Below are 20,864 nucleotides of genomic sequence, written 5' to 3'. Positions count from 1 at the left end.
TAAAGGAATTAGGAATTGATTTTGAGGGCTCAATGGAGTGAACAGGCATGGAAATTCACACCGCCGGCTGGCATGTTGGTTTGCCTAGTTCATCTTGCCTCTGAGCAGTTTTCCTGGAGCAGGTTGCATGTGCGCCAGGGCTACCCATCCACAAGTGGTGGGCAGCCAGTTAAGGGTCCTTGAAGTTCTATTAAGGCCTGTTGTACAGGCTCTCCCAGAGACTAGGCCAGCTGCCTGGAGGTAGCCTCTGGGTGGCAGATCAGAGGGCCAGAACTCCAGGCAGGCTTTGAGGCCCACCCAGTCTCCCTTGCTTCAGCTGCAGCCGTAGGCCTCCCTGTGTTGGGGAATCCCCTTCTCGATGGTGACCTGGCTGCTTTTAAGTTTTAATTTTTTAAGGTTAAAAAATTGGAGAGAAAGCACCTCCATCCTGAGGTACCCTGTCACTCACTTACCTGAAATGGCAGCTTACTCCCCCTTCAGTGCTAGAGGTCCTAGAGGACATCCCATTCTGCTGAGCCTACACCTCCAATGATCTCCCAAGAATGCTCCAATTTTAACACACTGTGGCACACAGTGATTTGCCGTGGCTCTGAGATTTGGTGCCCAGGAACAGGGTGTGCTGCTGGATTATAGATTATTATTTCCACTATTCTGGAGTATCTGTAACAACTGTGTATCTGAGTTTATATAGAAGCTGTTCTGGTATTCTCTGCTTCTCAGCATGAATATTCTAAAGGTGCATGTACTTTAATATTGCATTTCATCTGTGGGGTATGGACAACTGTTGGTCCAAGAACTTAATTTGACCCTCTGTACATTTAAGGTACAGTAATGACTGTTCAATCCCTTCCTTGCTGCATATACCTGAGAACTGCCAAACATTACTTATTCTGCATCCTCCAAAAAATATAGGATAGAAGTTCTAATTGACCAAGCTCAGATACAGTTAATGCATTTGTACTATAGTACTGTGTGTTCTATTTTTACACAGAACTCAGCCCTGAAAATCAGCAGGTTAACACCTATTTCAAAATAGTACACAAAGTAATATATTATATAAGTGTATTACATATTTGTACATCAGCCTCTCTGATTGGAAGTCGAACCCTTGTGAGTTTGTAGAAAACTGCACACTAAGCACTTGCACAAGCATATTGCGGAGAGGCAGTGTTGGAAGTGGTTTCCTATTCGCATACCTGAGGACCCATGTCACTGTGTCGGTTTGATTTTGTCCACCTAAAGGTTCCTTGTTCATCACATTGAGTTTCTTGTTGTTAATGTTTGGAACCAAGTCTTCAGCCTCCCTACAAGAATAGATGGGAACAGACAACATTAGAGCACCAAATATTGTGCTGGTTAATGAAGTCTGTCTGGTTATTTGTGCTCCTTCTCCAAACAGCTTAGGTTGTATGCACTGGGTGACGAGCTTTGACCTCACCAGAGACCAATCCCCTGCCCTTTAGACAGCCATTCGGAGAGCCACCAAAGCAGGCAGAAAGAAACTGGAACATTGACATGCAAGGGCTAAAACAGAAAATGGAATCCTACCCTGAGCTCAATATGTGCTGTGCTTTGGTTGCAAAGTATGTCTCCTGCACTGACCCATTTAATGCAGCAATTAAATCAAAGTACCTAAATGCCTCCACATTCAGGCAGTATCTCTACAAACATCTATAAAAAGCTCTAATGACTGTGTTAAATAAAGCTCAACTGAATGTGATGACATTTATTAGACTTATGGTGATTTGTCTATCTTGTTGTGAAATACAACACTCTGAAGGGCGTTGACAAATTATAGTAAAATAATTTTTTTCATTTGTTCATGGGATTTGGGCATTGCTGGCAAGGCCAACACATGTTGCTAATCCTTAGTTGCCCTTGAGAAGGTGAGCTGCCTTCTTGAACCGCTGCAGTCCCTGTAGTGTAGGTACACCCACAGTGCTTTTAGGGAGGGAGTTCCAGCATTTTGACTCAGCAACAGTGAAGGAATGGGGATATAGTTCCAAAATCCACTTGTGGATATTGAGCCAAATTTGGTACCCTTCCTTTTGCAATATATTGGGATCCTATGAGTGTAAATAGTTGAGGCCCCAGCACTGATCCTTGTGGCACTTCAATAGTAACAGCTTGCCAACCTGAAAACAGCCCATTTATCACTGTTCTCTGCTTCCTCAGTTAACCAATCCTCCATCGATGCCAATATGTTACCCTGCTACACCATGTGCTCTTGTGTTATAACCTTTGTGGCCTTTTGGAAATCCAAGTACACTATACCTACAGGTTCCCCATTATCCACCTTGCTTGTCACTTCCTCAAAGAACACTAATTTGAGTATTGTTGAAAAAACACATTTTGTCGAAGTTTTTCATCTTGCACTCATCAGGACAATTGCAAGAATACCAATGTCAGGGGAAGCAACAATTTTATAGAGTATGAGAAGAGAGTGCTGATTGATTGGCAAGTGGACTCTGATTGGTAGAGGCATTGCCATGGAGAATGCACCAGATAATGGTGACTGACAGTTAACTGCCAAACATTGTTTGAAGTTTAAACCAGGCAGCTTGACTCTGGTCAAGGCATTGCCCTGAGGAATTAACCAGCGAGCGGCTGTCACTTATTTTGTTTAGCTGAAACAGGTGCAATGTGTGTATGTTTTCTTTCTGTCTGTAAAGAACAGGGCCCTGTGTATTAATATATGTAGCTTCCAGTATGTGCAAATGAGCCACATTGCAAGCCCGACTGACAATCTTAAATTGGTGTCAGTGTAATTTTTAACACACAGGATTATTTAACAAATGTTGTTCAATTGTGGAATCACATCTAATGTTGGACACTGTGTTTTGAGTTTTGCAAGCACGGGCTGGTTGGGTACAATTTGTACCTTGCCCATTGTGAACAGCAGCTGGGACATGCTGTTTGATACAATCCACCAGTCTTTGGGATGTATGGTCTACATACCTAGCTATTACCTCCTTAATAATGAATTCAAGCAATTTCCCTATGACAATATGCTGTCATGTGCTGGAATGCTGCAGAACTGCCCAGCTCAGGTACATATAAACATAAAACTGACAGGCAAGAAAAGACCAGCTGCCTATCAAGTTGCCTGTCATGAAGAGTGACGTAGCTTAGCACACCACTCCCTTGAATCAAAGCATGACATAAAAGAACAAGAATACTAAAATCAGATGGATCACTCAGTTGTGACCTAGTCATCAGCGCCAGACATGACATAGGCACACCCATCCCAGTTATCCCCACAAAGTCCTCATCACTAATATCTGGGGGCCCTTGCCAAAATTGGAAGAGCTTTCCCTAGACTAGTTAAACAACAGTTGAATATAAGCATCCTCTCACTATCAGACCTTTCAATCAATGTCCAGACTCTTTGGTCACCACTCCTGACATGGGAGCACAGTGGTATATAGTCACATGGGAGTGACCCTGGGAGTCCTCAACAATGACTCTGAACCCCATGATGCCTCATGGTGTCAGTTCAAACATGAGCAAGGAAACCTGCTGATTACCACCCTCCCCCAGCCGACTCCATGTTGATCCTTGGAGGAAGCATTGAGAGTAGCAAGGACACAGCATGTGTTCTAGGTATGAACGTCAATGTTGGTAGTACCATCACTAACAAAGCACACCAAGCCCTGAAAGAAATAGCTGCCTGGCAGACTTGCGGCAACAGAATACCAATCATGTCCTCAAACTCACTACCTGTCATGGATGCATCTTCTTCATGATAGTATAGGTAGGAGTAAGCATCACGCAATCCTTGTAGAGACAAAGTCCCATCTTCATACTGACGTGAGCCTCAGTCATTGCATATAGCGCTTGTACTGTACAGTTTAGCACTTTGAACTGGGGCATCCATGAGGTGCTGTGAGCCATCAGCAGCAGCAGAAATGCAGTCCACAATCCGTAATCTCATCAACCAGCATATTCCTCACTCTACCATGACCATCAAACCAGGTGACCAACCATGGTTCAAGGAGGAATGTAGGAGAGCTTGCCAGAAGCGGCATCTAGCATACTTGAAAATAGGGTGCCTATCTAGTGAACCTATAGCACAGGACCATATGCATGCTAAACAGTGGAAGCAGCATGTGATAGACAAAGCTAAGCAATCCCACAACCAACAAATCAGATAAAAGTTCTGTAGTCATGAATGGTGGTGGACAATTAAACAAACCACTCCATTCTTAATGATGGCTTGGCCAAGCATGTCAGTGCAAAAGACAATGTTCACATCCAACTTCAGCCAATTCCTCTCTACTGGTTGGATTCGTACCTAGCTCAGAGGAAGATGTTATGGTTGATGGAGACTGATCAGCTCAGTCTTAGGGCATCACTGCAGGAGTTCCTCAGGGTGGTATCCTTGGCCCAACCATCTTCAGCTGCTTCATCAATAACCTTGCCTCCATCATTTTTTTAAAAATTCATTCACGGGATGTGGGCTTTGTTGGCTGGGCCAACATTTATTGTCCATCCCTAGTTGCCCTCGAGAAGGTGGTGGTGAACTGCCTTCTTGAAGCGCTGAATTCCATGTGGTGTAGATGCACCCACAGTTCCGTTGGGAAGGGAGTTCCAGGATTTTAACCCAGTGAAAGTGAATTAATGGCGATATATTTCCAAGTCAGGATGGTGAGTGGTTTGGAAGGGAACTTCCAAGTGGTGGTGTTCCCATCTATCTGCTGCCCTTGTCCTTCTGGTAGTGTCCTTCTGGAATGTGCTATCTAAGGAGCCTTGGTGAATTCCTGCAGTACATCTTGTAGATGGTGTACGCTGCTACTACTGTTCGTCGATGGTGGAGGGAATGAATGTTTGTGGATATGGTGCCACTCAAGCGGGCTGCTTTTTCCTGGATGGTGTCAAGCTTCTTGAGTGTTGTGGGAGCTGCACTCATCCAGGCAAGTGGGAAGTATTCCATCACACTCCTGACTTGTGCCTTGTCGATGGTGGACAGGTTTTGGGGAGTCAGGAGATGAGTTACTCGTCGCACGATTCCTAGCCTCTGACTTGCTCTTGTAGCCATTGTATTTATATGGCTAGTCCAGTTCAGTTTCTGGTCAATGGTAGCCCCCAGGATGTTGACAGTGGGGCATTCACTGATGGTAATGCCATTGAACATCAAAGGGCGATGGTTGGATTCTCTCTTTTTAGAGATGTTCATTGCCTGACACTTGTGTGGCGCGAATGTTACTTGCCACTTGTCAGTACAAGCCTGGATATTATCCAGGTCTTGCTGCATTTGGACATGGACTGGTTCAGTATCTGAGGAGTCGCAAATGGTGCTGAACATTGTGCAATCATCAGCGAACATCCCCACTTCTGACCTTATGATGGAAGGAAGGTCATTGATGAAGCAGCTGAAGATGGTTGGGCCGAGGACACTACCCTGAGGAACTCCTGCATTGATGTCCTGGATGTGAGATGACTGACCTCCAACAACCACAACCATCTTCCTTTGTGCTAGGTATGACTCCAACCAGCAGAGAGTTTTCCCCCTGATTCCCATTGACTCCAGTTTTGCTAGGGCTCCTTGATGCCACACTCAGTCAAATGCTACCTTGATGTCAATAGCAATCACTGTCACCTCACCTTGGGAGTTCAGCTCTTTTGTCCATGTTTGAACCAAGGCTGTAATGAGGACAGGAGCTGAGTGGCCCTGATGGAACCCAAACTGGGCGTCAGCAAACAGGTTATTGCTAGGAAAGTGCCACTTGATAGCACTGTTGATGACCCCTTCCGTTACTTTACTGATGCTGGAGAGTAGACTGATGGGGCGGTAATTGGCCGAGTTGGATTTGTCCTGCTTTTGGTGTACAGGACATACCTGGGCAATTTTCCACTTAGCTGGGTAGATGCCAGTGTTGAGGCTGTACTAGAACAGCTTGGCTAGGGATGCGGCAAGTTCTGGAGCACAAGCCTTCAATACTACTGCTAGAATATTGTCAGGGCCCATAGCCGTTGCAGTATCCAGTGCTCCCAGCCATTTCTTGATATCGCGCAGAGTGAATTTAATTGGCTGATGACAGGCACCGGTGATGCTGGGGACCTCCAGAGGAGGCCAAGTTGGATCAACCACTCAGCGCTTCTGGCTGAAGGCTGTAGCAAATGCTTCAGCTTTATCTTTTGCACTGATGTGCTGGGCTCCTCCATCATTGAGGACGGGGATATTTGTGGAGCCTCCTCCTCCAGTGAGTTGTTTAGATGCCCACCACCATTCCCGACTGGATGTGGCAGGACTGCAGAGCTTAGATCCGATCCGTTGGTTGTAAGATCGCTTAGCTCTGCCTATCACTTGCTGCTTATGCTGTTTGGCACACAAGTAGTCCTATGTTACAGTTTCACCAGGCTGACACCTCATTTTTAGGTATGCCTGGTACTGCTCCTGGCATACTCTCCTGCACTGTTCATTGAACCAGGATTGATCCCCTGGCTTGATGGTAATGGTAGAGTGGGGGATATGCCGGGTCGTGAGGTTACAGATTGTGTTCGAGTACAATTCTGCTGCTGCTGGATGCCCACTCTTGTGTTGCTAGATCTGTTTGAAAACTATCCCATTTAGCACAGTGGTATGCCACACAACCCGATGGAGGTATCCTCAGTGTGAAGGTGGGACTTCACCTCCACAACGACTATGCGGTGGTCACTCCTACTGATACTGTCATGGACAGATGCATCTGCGGCAGGCAGGTTGGTGAGGATGAGGTTAAGTATGTTTTTCCCACTTGTTGGTTCCCTCACCACCTGCCGCAGACCCAGTCTAGCAACTGTGTCATTTAGGACTCAGCCAGCTCGGTCAGTAGTGGTGCTACCGAGCCACTGTTGGTGATGGACATTGAAACCCCCCACCCAGAGTACATTCTGCACCCTTGCCACCCTCAATGCTTCCTCCTAGCGGTGTTAAACATGGAGGAGCACTGATTCATTGGCTGAGGGAGGACAGTACATGGTAATCAGCAGTAGGTTTCCTTACCCATGTTTGACCTGATGCCATGAGACTTCATTGGGTCTAGAGTCGATGTTGAGGACTTCCAGGGCAACTCCCTCCTGACTGAATACCACTGTGCTGCCACCTCTGCAGATGTTGATCTGGGATATTATCTGTAAGGTATGATTCCGTGAGGTTAACTATGTCAGACTGTTTCTTGACTAGTCTATGAGACAGCTCTCCCAATTTTGGCACTCGCCCCCAGATGTTGGTAAGGAGGACTTTGCAGGGTCGACAGGGCTGTGATTGCCATTGTTGTGTCCAGTGCCTAGGTCGATGCTGGGTGGTCCATCTGGTTTCATTCCTTTTTTGAGACTTTGTAGTGGTTTGCTAGCTAGGCCAATTCAGAGGGCACTTAAGATTCAACTACATTGCTGTGGGTCTGGAGTCACATGTAGGCCAGACCAGGTAAGGTCAACAGATTTCCTTCCCTAAAGGGCATTAGTGAACCAGATGGGTTTTTACAATGATTTCATGGTCATCATTAGACTTTTAGTTTCAGATTTTTTATTGAATTCAAATTCCACCATCTGCTATGGCGGGATTCGAACTTGGTCTCTGGATTATTAGTCGAGAAACAAACCTCACGGAATCATACCTTACAGATAATATCCCAGATCAACATCTGCAGAGGTGGCAGCACAGTGGTATTCAGTCAGGAGGGAGTTGCCCTGGAAGTCCTCAACATCGACTCTAGACCCAATGAAGTCTCATGGCATCAGGTCAAACATGGGTAAGGAAACCTACTGCTGATTACCATGTACTGTCCTCCCTCAGCCAATGAATCAGTGTAGGTTAGAAGTGAGGCTATTCATCAGGTTAGAGGTGGAGCAGGTGAAGCTGGATAGAAGGTCAGCAATAGTTGGGGAGATTGAGAGAGTGCTTATTCTTGTTCTGCTATTAATACATTCTGCCGTCTACTTTTATGCCAATATCAGCACCTTCTTTAGCCTTTACCACTACTATTAACACTTCCTTTGCCTTTTTAACCGTGACATCCCTCCTTAGCCATGATTTGATCCCTTGCCTCCACTATTTAGTTTAAAACCCTTTCTACTGCCCCAACGGTACAGCCCCCACTTTCCCCAGTACTGGTGCTAGTGCTCCACAAAGCGGAACCCACTTCTCCTACACCAGTCTTTCAGCCATGTGTTCACCTCTCTAATTTTATGTACACTATCTCAATTTGCAAGTGGCTCAGGTAATAATCAAGAGATTATAACCTTTGAGGTTGTGCTTTTCAATTCAGTGCCTATCTCCTCATGCTCTCTATGCAGAACCTCTTTTCTAATTCTATCTATGTCAGTGGTACCTACATGGACCAGAGCCAGTGGATCCTTCCTTCCCACTGCAAGTTCATCTCCAGCCCTGGGCAGATGTTGTGAACCCTAGCACCGGGCAGGCAACACAGCCTTCTGGACTCTCGCTCTTTGCTACAGAGAACAGTGTCGATCCCTCTCACTATACTGTCCCCTACTACTACTATGTTCCTTTTTACTCCCCCACTTGAATGGCTTCCAGTACCACGGTGCCATGGTCAGTTTGCTCATCCACCCTGCAGCCCCTGCTCTCATTTAAACAAGCGGAGAGAACCTCAAACCTATTAGACAATTGTAGAGGCTCACCTCTTGAATTCCTGCCCTCTGGACCCCCATATCTGCCTCACTCTCAGTCACACCTTCCTGTCCCTGACCATTGACCAAATCAGAAGACCCTATCCCAAGTGGTGTGACTGTCTCCTGGTATAAAGCATCCAGGTAACTTTCCCCCTCCCTGATGTGTCTCGAAGCCTGCAGCTAAGCTTCCAGCTCAATGATTCTGAGCTGAAGTTCCTCAAGCTGCAAACACTGAGTGCGGTTCTTAAATGTGTTGTCACCCTCCAAACTTGTGTCCATCTTGCTCACAATTGCATGTTTAAATCCGGTCTATGCCCCTGTCATAGTACCAAAACAGTTCTTATCTGTCACAAATTATATCCTATATAATTATGACAAAGGTAAACCTTCCCTTGCATCCTTCCCAATGTATCTGCAGCCTTTGACACGGCTGACCACATCATCCTCCTCCAATGTGTCTCGACTGTTGTTCAGCTGGGTGGGACTGCACTTGTCTGGTTCTGTTTTTCTCAATCCAGTCGTATCCAGAGAATCATGTACAATAGCTTCTCTTCCTGCTCCTCCACCCTTACCTCTGGAGTTCCAGCTCCACTTTATCACCAGTTCTACCTCACCACCAGCTCCCTCGACCCCTCCACTATATCTAAATTATCAAACTGCTTGTCCAATGTCCAGTACTAGATGATCAGAAATGGTCTCCATCACAAACTGCATTCCCTAACCACTGACCCCATCACTCACCCTGGCAACTGTGTGAAGCTGAACCAGACTATTCGCAAACTTGGTGTCATATTTGACCCTGAGCTGAGCTCTATATGATCTTTTATAACCTGTGCCATTACTAAAACTGTTTACTTCTACCTCTGTACCATTGTCTGACTCGGCATCTGTCTCAGCTCATCTGTTGCCAAAGCCCTCATCCATGCTTCTGTTATCACTGGACTTGATTATACCCATGCTATCTTACCCTGAGCCCTCATCTTCAACGCTGATCTGATCTCATCCAAAAAGCTGCTATCCTTCTCCTAACTCACATTTGTTCCGTTTACCCGTCAGCCTTGTGATCACTGACCCACATTGCCCCCCAATCCAGTAGCACATCAATTATTAAATTCTCATTCTTGTTTTAAAGTCCCTCCATGGCCCTCCACCTCCCTATGTCTGTAACCTGCCCCTTCCCTATGTCTGTAACCTGCCCCCTCCCTATCTCTGTAACCTGCCCCCTCCCTATCTCTGTAACCTGCCCCTCCCTATCTCTGTAACCTGCCCCCTCCCTATGTCTGTAACCTGCCCCCTCCCTATGTCTGTAACCTGCCCCCTCCCTATCTCTGTAACCTGCCCCCTCCCTATCTCTGTAACCTGCCCCCTCCCTATCTCTGTAACCTGCCCCCTCCCTATCTCTGTACCCTGCCCCCTCCCTATCTCTGTACCCTGCCCCCTCCCTATCTCTGTACCCTGCCCCCTCCCTATCTCTGTACCCTGCCCCCTCCCTATCTCTGTAACCTGCCCCCTCCCTATCTCTGTAACCTGCCCCCTCCCTATCTCTGTACCCTGCCCCCTCCCTATCTCTGTACCCTGCCCCCTCCCTATCTCTGTAACCTGCCCCCTCCCTATCTCTGTAACCTGCCCCCTCCCTATCTCTGTAACCTGCCCCCTCCCTATCTCTGTAACCTGCCCCCTCCCTATCTCTGTAACCTGCCCCCTCCCTATCTCTGTAACCTGCCCCCTCCCTATCTCTGTAACCTGCCCCCCCTCCCTATCTCTGTAACCTGCCCCCCCTCCCTATCTCTGTAACCTGCCCCCTCCCTATCTCTGTAACCTGCCCCCTCCCTATCTCTGTAACCTGCCCCCTCCCTATCTCTGTAACCTGCCCCCTCCCTATCTCTGTAACCTGCCCCCTCCCTATCTCTGTAACCTGCCCCCCCTCCCTATGTCTGTAACCTGCCCCCTCCCTATGTCTGTAACCTGCCCCCTCCCTATGTCTGTAACCTGCCCCCTCCCTATGTCTGTAACCTGCCCCCCCTCCCTATTTCTGTAACCTGCCCCCCTCCCTATCTCTGTAACCTCCCCCCCTCCCTATCTCTGTAACCTCCCCCCCTCCCTATCTCTGTAACCTCCCCCCCTCCCTATCTCTGTAACCTCCCCCCCTCCCTATCTCTGTAACCTCCCCCCCTCCCTATCTCTGTAACCTCCCCTCCTTCCTATCTCTGTAACCTCCCCCCCTCCCTATCTTTGTAACCTACCCCCTCCCTACCTTTGTAACCTACCCCCTCCCTACCTTTGTAACCTACCCCCTCCCTACCTTTGTAACCTACCCCCTCCCTACCTTTGTAACCTACCCCCTCCCTACCTTTGTAACCTACCCCCTCCCTACCTTTGTAACCTACCCCCTCCCTACCTTTGTAACCTACCCCCTCCCTACCTTTGTAACCTACCCCCTCCCTACCTTTGTAACCTACCCCCTCCCTACCTTTGTAACCTACCCCCTCCCTCTCTTTGTAACCTACCCCCTCCCTCTCTTTGTAACCTACCCCCTCCCTCTCTTTGTAACCTACCCCCTCCCTCTCTTTGTAACCTACCCCCTCCCTCTCTTTGTAACCCACCCCTTCCCTATCGCTCTAAACTCCCCCCTCCCTATCGCTCTAAACTCCCCCCTCCCTATCGCTCTAAACTCCCCCCTCCCTATCGCTCTAAACTCCCCCCTCCCTATCGCTCTAAACTCCCCCCTCCCTATCGCTCTAAACTCCCCCCTCCCTATCGCTCTAAACTCCCCCCTCCCTATCGCTCTAAACTCCCCCCTCCCTATCGCTCTAAACTCCCCCCTGCCTATCGCTCTAAACTCCCCCCTCCCTATCGCTCTAAACTCCCCCCTCCCTATCTCTGTTACCTCCTCCTCTTTATCTTTGTTACATCCTCCTCCCTATTTGTGTTACCATCTCCTCCCTATCTCTATAACCTCCCTCCTCTCTACCTCTGTAACGTCCCCCCTCCCTATCTCTGTAACCTCCTCCAGCCCCACAATCCTCTGAGATCTCTGTGCTCCTCCAATTTGAACCTGTTGCATTCTCCCCGCCCCCTATTTTAATCACCCCCCAATTGATGGCCATGCTTTCAGCTGTCTTGGCCTTAATCCCTGAAATTCTTCCTAATCCTCTATATCACTTTCTTCTTTAAGACACTCCATTAAATCTATCTCTTTGGTAAAGCTTTTGGTCATCTATCCTAACACTTTCTTTGTTACATTTTGTTTGATAATATCCTGTGAAGCACCTTAGGAATTTTACTGTTAAATGTAACTTGAAGTTTTTAAACATCGTCAACCGCCCTCCACTATCGCGTCCTGTCGCTGCTGCATATATTATCTACAAGATGCAGTGCAATATCTTACCATGGCTTCTACGTCAACAACTTTGAAACACACAACCTCTACCACCTAGAGTGACAAGGCCAGCAGGTGCATGGAAACACCGTCACCTCCAAGACTATCAGCATTTGGGTTTGGAAATAAATTGCCGTTCCTTCCTCGTTGCCGGGTTACAATCCTGGAACTCACTATGTAACATCATTTTGGGAGCACCTTCATCATGTGGATGGCAGTGATTGAAGATGACGACCTGCCACGGACATCCTACGGACGACTAGGGATGAGCAGCAAATTTCAGCTCTGACAGTGATGTCCATATGTTGAGAATTAAAATTAAAAGAGCAACATGCTCCTGTTGTCAGAAACCTGACAGCTCCAGCATTGCATGAGTGCAATTCAAGAGAGTATTTAAATTTGTTAATTTTTGTTGAGGGGAGGCTGAAATTTTATACTTGTATGTTAAGACGCACTTCTCAACTACTGTCCTTACTAAGTATTTCCACAGCAGATATAGCATGGCCTGATACTGATGAAAGCTTCCTGTGCTTTCATCAACAAGTTCAACTCCTCACACCAACCATCTCTGGCTCACTAAGTTGAGTTTGCCAATTTGTGGGCACTTTGATGGGACCATGCTGTCTAGGAACTGTATTGAGATTGATTTACTTATTTCACATGCACGCTTTACAGGCACACAAGCAGCAATTCCGACAAAATTCTAAAGCTTAGATGATCCAAATTGAAATTGTTCATTGGTCATTTACTTTTAACGTAAAAGACTTGTTAATGACTGTTGAATTCCAATTAGATGGAGTGTCCCTATGATCCCCAGGTAGAAAGATGCTCCGAAACCTCTCCAATGCAGCTGTACGATGCATCGCCATGGAACATGATTTTGCCTCCCTGCCAGTCCCTGCTCTCTGGTGAAACTCCTTGTTTCTATTCTGCACATGCCTTCGATAGATGCCCATGAAGCTTTTGATGTGCAAACCATGTCACTGAAGGGCAACCTCAAAACCAAGTTGCACCACCCAAATGGTTATATTTTCAAACTGCGCGTTGCTGCTTCCACTACTGAGCCTGCACTGCCTATTAAAGACGAGTCTTACTTAAAGTTTATGTCCAATAACAAATCAGATATTGATTGTGGCTCTGCGAATTATTATTTGTTAATGGCCACTTTTTATCATTTATATAGGGTGTGGGCAAAAACAAGATTGTTGACCATTTCCTACATCTATTGAACAGACCCAGGGAATATTTACAGCTTCACAGGTAAATACTGACCGAACTGTCAAATTATAAGTTGTATGCATTATTCTATATGTACCTAATTTGCTGAGGGCCCAGTATTTTGTTAACAACTGCCCGAGCACAGTAGCTTTTTCCCTGGAGTTGGGGATTACCATCAATAACAATTTATGTGAAGAAGGACCCCACCTTCAGTTTTACCCTCCTACTCCATCCCCTGGCCTCCCAGCCATAGTTTCACCTCTTCTCCCCCATTTTGATTTCCCTTCTAAAACTTGTACTCACACACCCCCTGGTCTCTTTCTTCCTGCACCTTTATTTAGTATGCATTGCTGCTCCTCATTACTCCCACCAATATGTATCACCTCACACTTTCCTGCATTGAACTTCACCAACCATCTCCTCTCCGAAGAGGAGAGACAATACATAACAAATGGTATAATATTAATGGGGAAGCACAACGAAAGAGACGTGGTGTTTGTGCACAAATCTTTGAAGGTGACAGAGCAGGTTAACAAAGAATCCTGGGCATAGAGTACACAAGTCAGGAAGTTATGCTAATTTCACCAGCCTTTCCAGGTTCGCTTGAAATCTGTTACTACCTTCCTCATTATTCACTACATTTCCAAGTTTTATATCCTCTGCAAATTTTGAGACTATGCCTTGTATTTCCACATCTAAGTCACTAATGTATATCAAAACAGCAGTGTGCCTCATACTGAACCCTGGGGAAAGCCACTGTGTACCCCCCACCAGTCCATTTACAGCAACTCTCTACTTTCTATCCCTTAGTCAACTTTGATTCCACGCTGCTACTGTCCCTGTTATCCCATGGACTTCAGTTTTGCTAACAAGCCTAATATGTGGCACTTTATCAAAAACCAAGCCACAAGCAAATATACTCAACTACTAGAGATCCAACCTGTACAAGGTAATTACAGGCACATTTGCAGACATCACTTGATCACACGTTACATGGTCAGAACATCATGTCATAATGCCTCCAGCCAAAGTTGGCAATGCTATTTTTGATTCTAATTTTACCTTAAACTAGGCCAAAAGAGAGTTCTGTGCAAATCCCTGCCACTGCTTAAAATTCAGTAATCTGAATAATTGGTTAGTAATATTTCCAAGTATTTTATCTCCAAGTATTTTCTTGATGTGTAAGAATACAACGTGCCAGTGTATAAAGTTCATTTCTGGCATTCTGTGCTAAATGAAGGTTATGCTGCACATTTTAAATTAAGATAGGTCTTTAGAGACTGCAAATTTATGTCTTTAGATTAGCGGGTTTTTTTTCAGGCAAGCTGTCCATGAAACAAAACTTCTGGACAAATTCAAGGTTGAACTGAGCAATTCAGTAACAAATGAAACTGGGACACCTGCAGTGCAGCTGTGTCTCTAAAAATATTCAAGGTTATTATCCACATTCTCAGTGAAGTTAGTTGTGAAACTCTTGCTGATTTCTGGCTGGCTTACCTACCTCCCAGGGACTGAAGAATCATGAGACTGAACAGGAGAAAACAATCAGAAAAAATCTGCTATAGATGCCTGGTCCTACTTTTGGAATGGTAAAATTAGGATAAGTGCATTTATAAAGTGCACCTTTCACAACCTCCGTTTGTCACAAAACGCTTTCCTACCAAGGGTAAGATCAATAGTGGGCCATTTGTCCCCTTGAGCCTGTTCTACTATTCAATGGCCCCAACTCCATATACTTGCCTTTGTCCCATATCTGTTAATACCTTTGGTTAACAGAAATCTTTCAATCTCAGATTTAAAGTTAACAATTGATCTAACATCAATTACCATTTTAGTAAGAGAGTTCCAAACTTCCACTATCGTTTATGAGTAAAAGTGTTTCCTAACGTCAGTCCCGAAAGGCCTAGCTCTAAATTCTAGTTAATCCAATTCTAGTTTGTGTAATGAAAACAGAAAATGCAGGAAATACCGAGCAGGTCGGACAGCATCTGTGGAGAGGTAAAGAGAGTTCATATTTCAGGTTTGAGACCTATCATCATGTGGCCAAAGGTTCTGCTCATGGGCAGTGTGGTTTAAAAAAAGTTTGTATAATCTCTGCTTACCATTTAGCCTTTAGAGTCCTTGTATCATTCTGATAAATCAATGCTGCACTCCCTCCAAGGCCAGTATATCCTTCCTAAGGTGTGGTGACAATAGTGCTCCAGGTGAAGTTTAACTAGGGCTTTATATAGCTGAAGCATAACTTCTACCTATTCTTGTCTCTGGATTCTAGTCCTCTGGATCAAAGGCCGGCAATCCATGGGTCTTTTTGATAATTTTCTGTACCTGTTCATGAGATTTTAAGAATCTATGTACGTGGACATCCAAGCTCATTTGGAATCTCTAGAGTGGAACTTGAACTCGTTCTGGCTGAGAGGTAAGAGTGCTACCCACTGAGCCGTGTCTGAAGCATATGCTTATAATACGGCTGCTGAAAGTGGAAACTCTCACCTTTCCCTGAATATTGCTGCCTTGGATAGACCAGCCCCTGTGCCCACAGTGCTGCGTGCTGTGTACTGGAGCTGTCAATGGATGGAAACAGGCTCCTCTAGCTTCACTGCTGCCTCTGATGGAAAGCAACTGTGCCTCTGCATAATGTTGGCAGAAACTGCTTCAAAAATAGGACTTAAAGCTCAAGTACGTTACTGGCGATACTGAGCACCTGTGCTGAGTCCAACCAGATCTGCTCCTGTCCTCAACAGCAGTGAGTTTGGGGCAGCTATGATGAGAGAGTGAGAGGTAAAGGAGAGATAAAGGGAGGAAAATGAGGAAAAAGAAAGGAGCAATGGATGGCTTAGAAGGGAAGAGAAAAAGGGTAAAACCAGTGACAGTGAAGGGGAGAAGAAAGGGGTAAAATGAATTGTAACGAAGGGGAAAGGGACGGGTTGAAAGAATAGTAGTAAAAGGAATGGGGAAATGAATTAAGTTCATTAATTAAATTTAAAAGATTCAGAAAGGAAGAGAAGGAAGGAATGAAGCAGAAAATAGAAGCAGGAGTAGGTCATTCAGCCCTTCGAGCCTGCTCCACCATTCAGTATGATCATGGCTGATCCTCTATCTCAATGCCATACTCCCGCTCTCTCCCCATACCCCTTGACACCTCTAGAGTCCAGAAATCTATCTATTTACTTCTTAAATATATTCAGTGACTTGGCCTCCACAGCCTTCTGTGGTAGAGAATTCCACAGATTCACAACCCTCTGAGTGAAGAAGCGTCTGCTCATCTCAGTTCTAAATGGCCTACCCTGTATCCTGAGAAACTGTGACCCCTTGTTCTAGACCGCACCCCCCCCCGCCCCGGGCAAGCCAGAGGAAACATCATCTCTGCATCCAGTCTGACCATCCCTGTCAGAATTTTATATGTTTCAATGAGATCTCCTCTCGTTCTTCTAAACTCCAGTGATTACAGGCCTACTTGGTCCAATCTCTCCTCAGACGTCAGTCCTGCCATCCCAGAGAATCAGTCTGCTGAACCTTCACTGCACTCCCTCTATGGCAAGTATATCCTTTCTTGGGTAAGGAGACCAAAAACTGCACATAATACTCCAGGTGTGGTCTCACAAATGCCCTGTACAGCTGCAGTACTCAAGCCCTCTTGCATGTGCCTTCTTAACTGCTTGCTGCACTTGGTTGCTTTCAGTGATTGGTGTACAAGGACACCCAGGTCCCTTTGTACATCAACATTTCCCAGTCTATTACCATTTAAATAACACTCTGCCATTCTGTTTTTCCTACCAAAATGGATAACTTCACACTTATTCATGTTATACTGCAACTATTTGCCATATATTTGTCCACACACTCAACCTATCGAAATCGCGTTGAAGCCTCTTTACATCCTCCTCACCGCTCACATTTCCACCAAGTTTCATCTTTCCAGAAAACTTGGAAATATTACATTTGGTTCCCTCATCCAAATCATTGATACATATTATAAATAGCTGAAGCCCGAGCCCTGATCCCTGTGGTACACCACTAGTCACGAAGTTTACACATTAACTTCCTATATGGGACTCTATCAAAAGCTTTCTGAAAATCCAAATACACCACATGCACTGGTTCTCCCTTATCTATTCTGCTAGTTGCGTCCTCGAAGAATTCCAGTAACTTTGTCAAACATGATTTCCCTTTCATAAATCCATGTTAACTTTGTCTAATCCCATTGATATTTTCTAAGTGACCTGTTATCACATCCTTTATAATAGATTCTAGCATTTTCCCTACTACTGAGGTTAGGCTAACATGTCTGTAATTCACTGTTTTCTCATTCCCTCTTTTAAATAGCGGGGTTACATTTGCTCAGACTGTTCCAGAATCTACAAAATTTTGGAAAATGACAACCAACGCTTCCAATATTTCCATGGCCACCTCCTTTCGTACCCTGGGATGTAGATTATCAGGCACTGGGGATTTATCGGCTTTCAGTCTCAATTTCTCCAGCACTGTTGTTTTAGTAATAATAATTTCCTTTAATTTCTCCTTCTCACTAGACCCTTGGTTCCCTAGTATTTCTGGGAAGTTATTTGTGTCTTCCTCCATGAAGACAGAACTAAAGTAGTTGTTTAATTGCTCTGCCATTTCCTTGTTCTTTATTATAAATTCTCCCGTTTCAGTCTGTAAGGGACCCACATTTATCTTCACTAATCTTTTCCTTTTTACATACTTATTGAAGCTTTTACAGTCTGCTTTTATGTTCCTTGCAAGTTTACTCTCATACTCAATTTTTTCCCCTCTTAATCAATCTCTTGGTCCTCCTTTGCTGAATTCTAAACTGCTCCCAATCCTCAGTCTTGCTACTTTTTCTAGCAACTTTATATGACTCCTCTTTGGATCTATCCTTAATTTCTTCTGTTAGCCATGGGTGGGCCACTTTTCCTGTTGTGTTTGCACCAGAAAGAAATGTATAACTGTTGCAATGAATACATTCGTTCCTTAAATATCCACCGTCATGCCTTTTAATGAGGTTCCCCAATCTATCTTAGCCAACTCGTGCCTTAGTTCCTTTTGTGAAGACTTAGGACCCTAGTTTCAGATCGGACTACTTCACTTCTTTTAATAAGATCAGATATGATTTGGCCAGAGTGGACTGGGAGCAGCTACTTTTAGGTAAATCTGTGTCAGAGCAGTGGGACTCATTCAAGAAGGAAATAGGGAGAGTACAGGGCCAACATATTCCAGTAAAGATAAAGGGTGGGACCAACAAATCCAGGGTACCCTGGATGTCATGGGATATACAGGATTGGATAAAGAGGAAAAGGGAGGCTTATGACAGATACCGAGGGCTCAAAACAGCAGAATTCCTAGAGGAGTATAGAATGTGTAGGGGGGGACCTTAAAAAGGAAATTAGGAGAGCAAAAGGGGGGCATGAAAAACATTGGCAGGTAAAATAAAGGAAAATCCAAAGTTATTTTACAAGTATATTAAGAGTAAGAGGATAACTAGGACCATAGTGGTAATTTGTGTGTGGAGCTGGAAGACGTAGGCAGGGTTCTAAATGAATACTTTGTGTCGGTGTTCACAAGTGAGAGAGACGACGTGGGTATGGAAATCAGGCAGAAGGACTGTGATATAATTAAGGAAATTAGCATAGAAAGGGAGGAGGTTCTAAATGGCCTAGCTGGCTTAAAAGTAGATAAACCTCCAGGCCCAGATGAAATGTATCCCAGGCTGTTGAGTGAGGTAAGGGAAGAGGTAGCAGGGGCGCTGGCAATAATTTTCAGTACTTCTCTGGCCACAAGAGAGGTGCCAGAGGACTGGAGGACAGCCAATGTGGTACCATTATTCAAGAAGGGAAGAAGGGATAAACCAGGGAACTATAGGCCAGTGTTAATCTACACTTGGAGAGGCAGGGATTAATCAAGGACAGTCAGCATGGTTTTGTTAAGGGGAGGTCATGTCTGACCAATTTGATTGAATTTTTCGAAGAGGTGACCAGGTGTGTAGATGAGGGCAGTGCATTTGACATAGTCTACTTGGACTTCAGTAAGGCTGAAGGTCTTGGTCTAAGGTCCTGTATGGGAGACTGATAATGAAGGTAAGAACCCATGGGATCCAAGGCAAATTGGAATTTGGCAAATTGGATCCAGAATTGGCTGAGTGGCAGGAAGCAGAGGGTGACGGTCGAGGGGTGTTTTTGTGACTGGATGCCTGTGTCCAGTGGGGTTCCACAGGGATCGGTGTTGGGTCCCTTACTGTTTGTGGAATATATAAATGATCTGGACTTGAATGTAGGTGGATTGATCAGTAAGTTTGCGGATGACACAAAATTTGGTGAGGTGCTAAATAGTGAGGAGGATAGCTTGAGATTACAGGAGGATATAGATGGGCTGGTCAGATGGGCTGATCAGTGGCAAATGGAATTTAATCCAGATAAGTGTGAGGTGATGCACTTGGGCAGGACAAACAAGGCATGGGAATACACGATGAATGGTAGGACCTTGGGAAGTACCGAGGATCAGAGGGACCTTGGTGTGCATGTCCACCGGTCCCTTAAGGTAGCAGGACAGGTAGATAAGGTGGTTAAGAAGGCATATGGGAAACTTGCCTTTATTAGCCGAGGCATAGAATATAAGAGCAGGAAGGTTATGCTGGAACTGTGTAAAATGCTGGTTAGGCCACAGCTAGAGTATTGCATGCAGTTCTGGAATCCACATTATAGGAAGGTTGTGATTGTACTAGAGAGAGTGCAGAGGAGATTTACCAGGATGTTGCCTGGGCTGGAGAGTTTTAGTTATGGAGAGAGATAGTATAGACTGGGGTTATTTTCCTTGGAGTAGAGGAGATTGAGGGGGGACATGATTGAGGTGTATAATAAAATTATGAGGGGCATAGATAGGGTAGACAGGAAGGCACTTTTCCCCTTAGTAGAGAGATCAATAACCAGAGGGTATAAATTTAAGGTAAGGGGCAGGAGGTTTAGAGGGGATATGAGGAAGAATTTTTTCACCCAGAGGGTGGTGGGAAACTGGAGCTCACTGCCTGAAAGGGTGGTAGAGGCAGAAACCCTCATAACATTTAAGAAGTATTTGGATGTGCACTTGCGATGCCATGGCATACAAGGCTATGGGCCTAGTGCTGGAAAATGGGATTAGAATAATTAGGTACTTGTTTGACCGGTGCAGACACAATGGGCCGAAGGGCCTTTTTCTGTGCTGTAGACCTCTATGACTTTCCATCCTAATGAAGAATTCTATCATATTATGGTCACTTTTCCCTAAAGGACCCCGCACAACAAGATTATCAATTAACCCCTTCTCATTGCACTGTACCAAATCCAGGATAGTCTATCCCCTAGTTGGTTCCTCGACATACTGGTCTAAAGAAACCATCTCGTACACACTCCATGAATTCATCCGCCACAGTATTATTGCTAAATTGGTTTGCCCAGTCTATGTGTAAATTAAAGTCACCAATGATCACTATAACACTCTTGTTACATGCATCTCTAATTTCCTGTTTAATACCGTCCCCTGCCTTATCACTACTGTTTGGAGGTCTATAGACAACTCCCACTAACGTTTTCCGCCCTTTGTTGGTTCTTAGCTCCACCCAGACTGCTTCTACATCAAGGTTTCCTTAGCCAATATCCCCTCTCACTAGCGCATTATTTTC

At 45.3% G+C, this 20,864-nt stretch overlaps 1 protein-coding gene across 2 annotated transcripts in view; it reads left to right on the top strand.

Moving 5' to 3' along the window:
• The window catches only part of vwa8 (von Willebrand factor A domain containing 8), a 414,855-nt gene that overhangs the window by 193,034 nt on the left and 200,957 nt on the right, over nucleotides 1-20,864 (top strand). For both annotated transcript variants that reach the window (XM_078559607.1, XM_078559606.1), the window contains one exon: nucleotides 13,179-13,255. In XM_078559607.1, coding sequence (XP_078415733.1) covers nucleotides 13,179-13,255 — 77 coding nt within the window. The remainder of the gene's footprint in view (nucleotides 1-13,178; nucleotides 13,256-20,864) is intronic.

Source organism: Cetorhinus maximus, chromosome 16 (genome assembly GCF_964194155.1).
Source record: "Cetorhinus maximus chromosome 16, sCetMax3.hap1.1, whole genome shotgun sequence".
In the NCBI taxonomy this organism is placed as follows: domain Eukaryota; kingdom Metazoa; phylum Chordata; class Chondrichthyes; order Lamniformes; family Cetorhinidae; genus Cetorhinus; species Cetorhinus maximus.
This window is presented reverse-complemented; position numbering and strand designations above follow the sequence as displayed.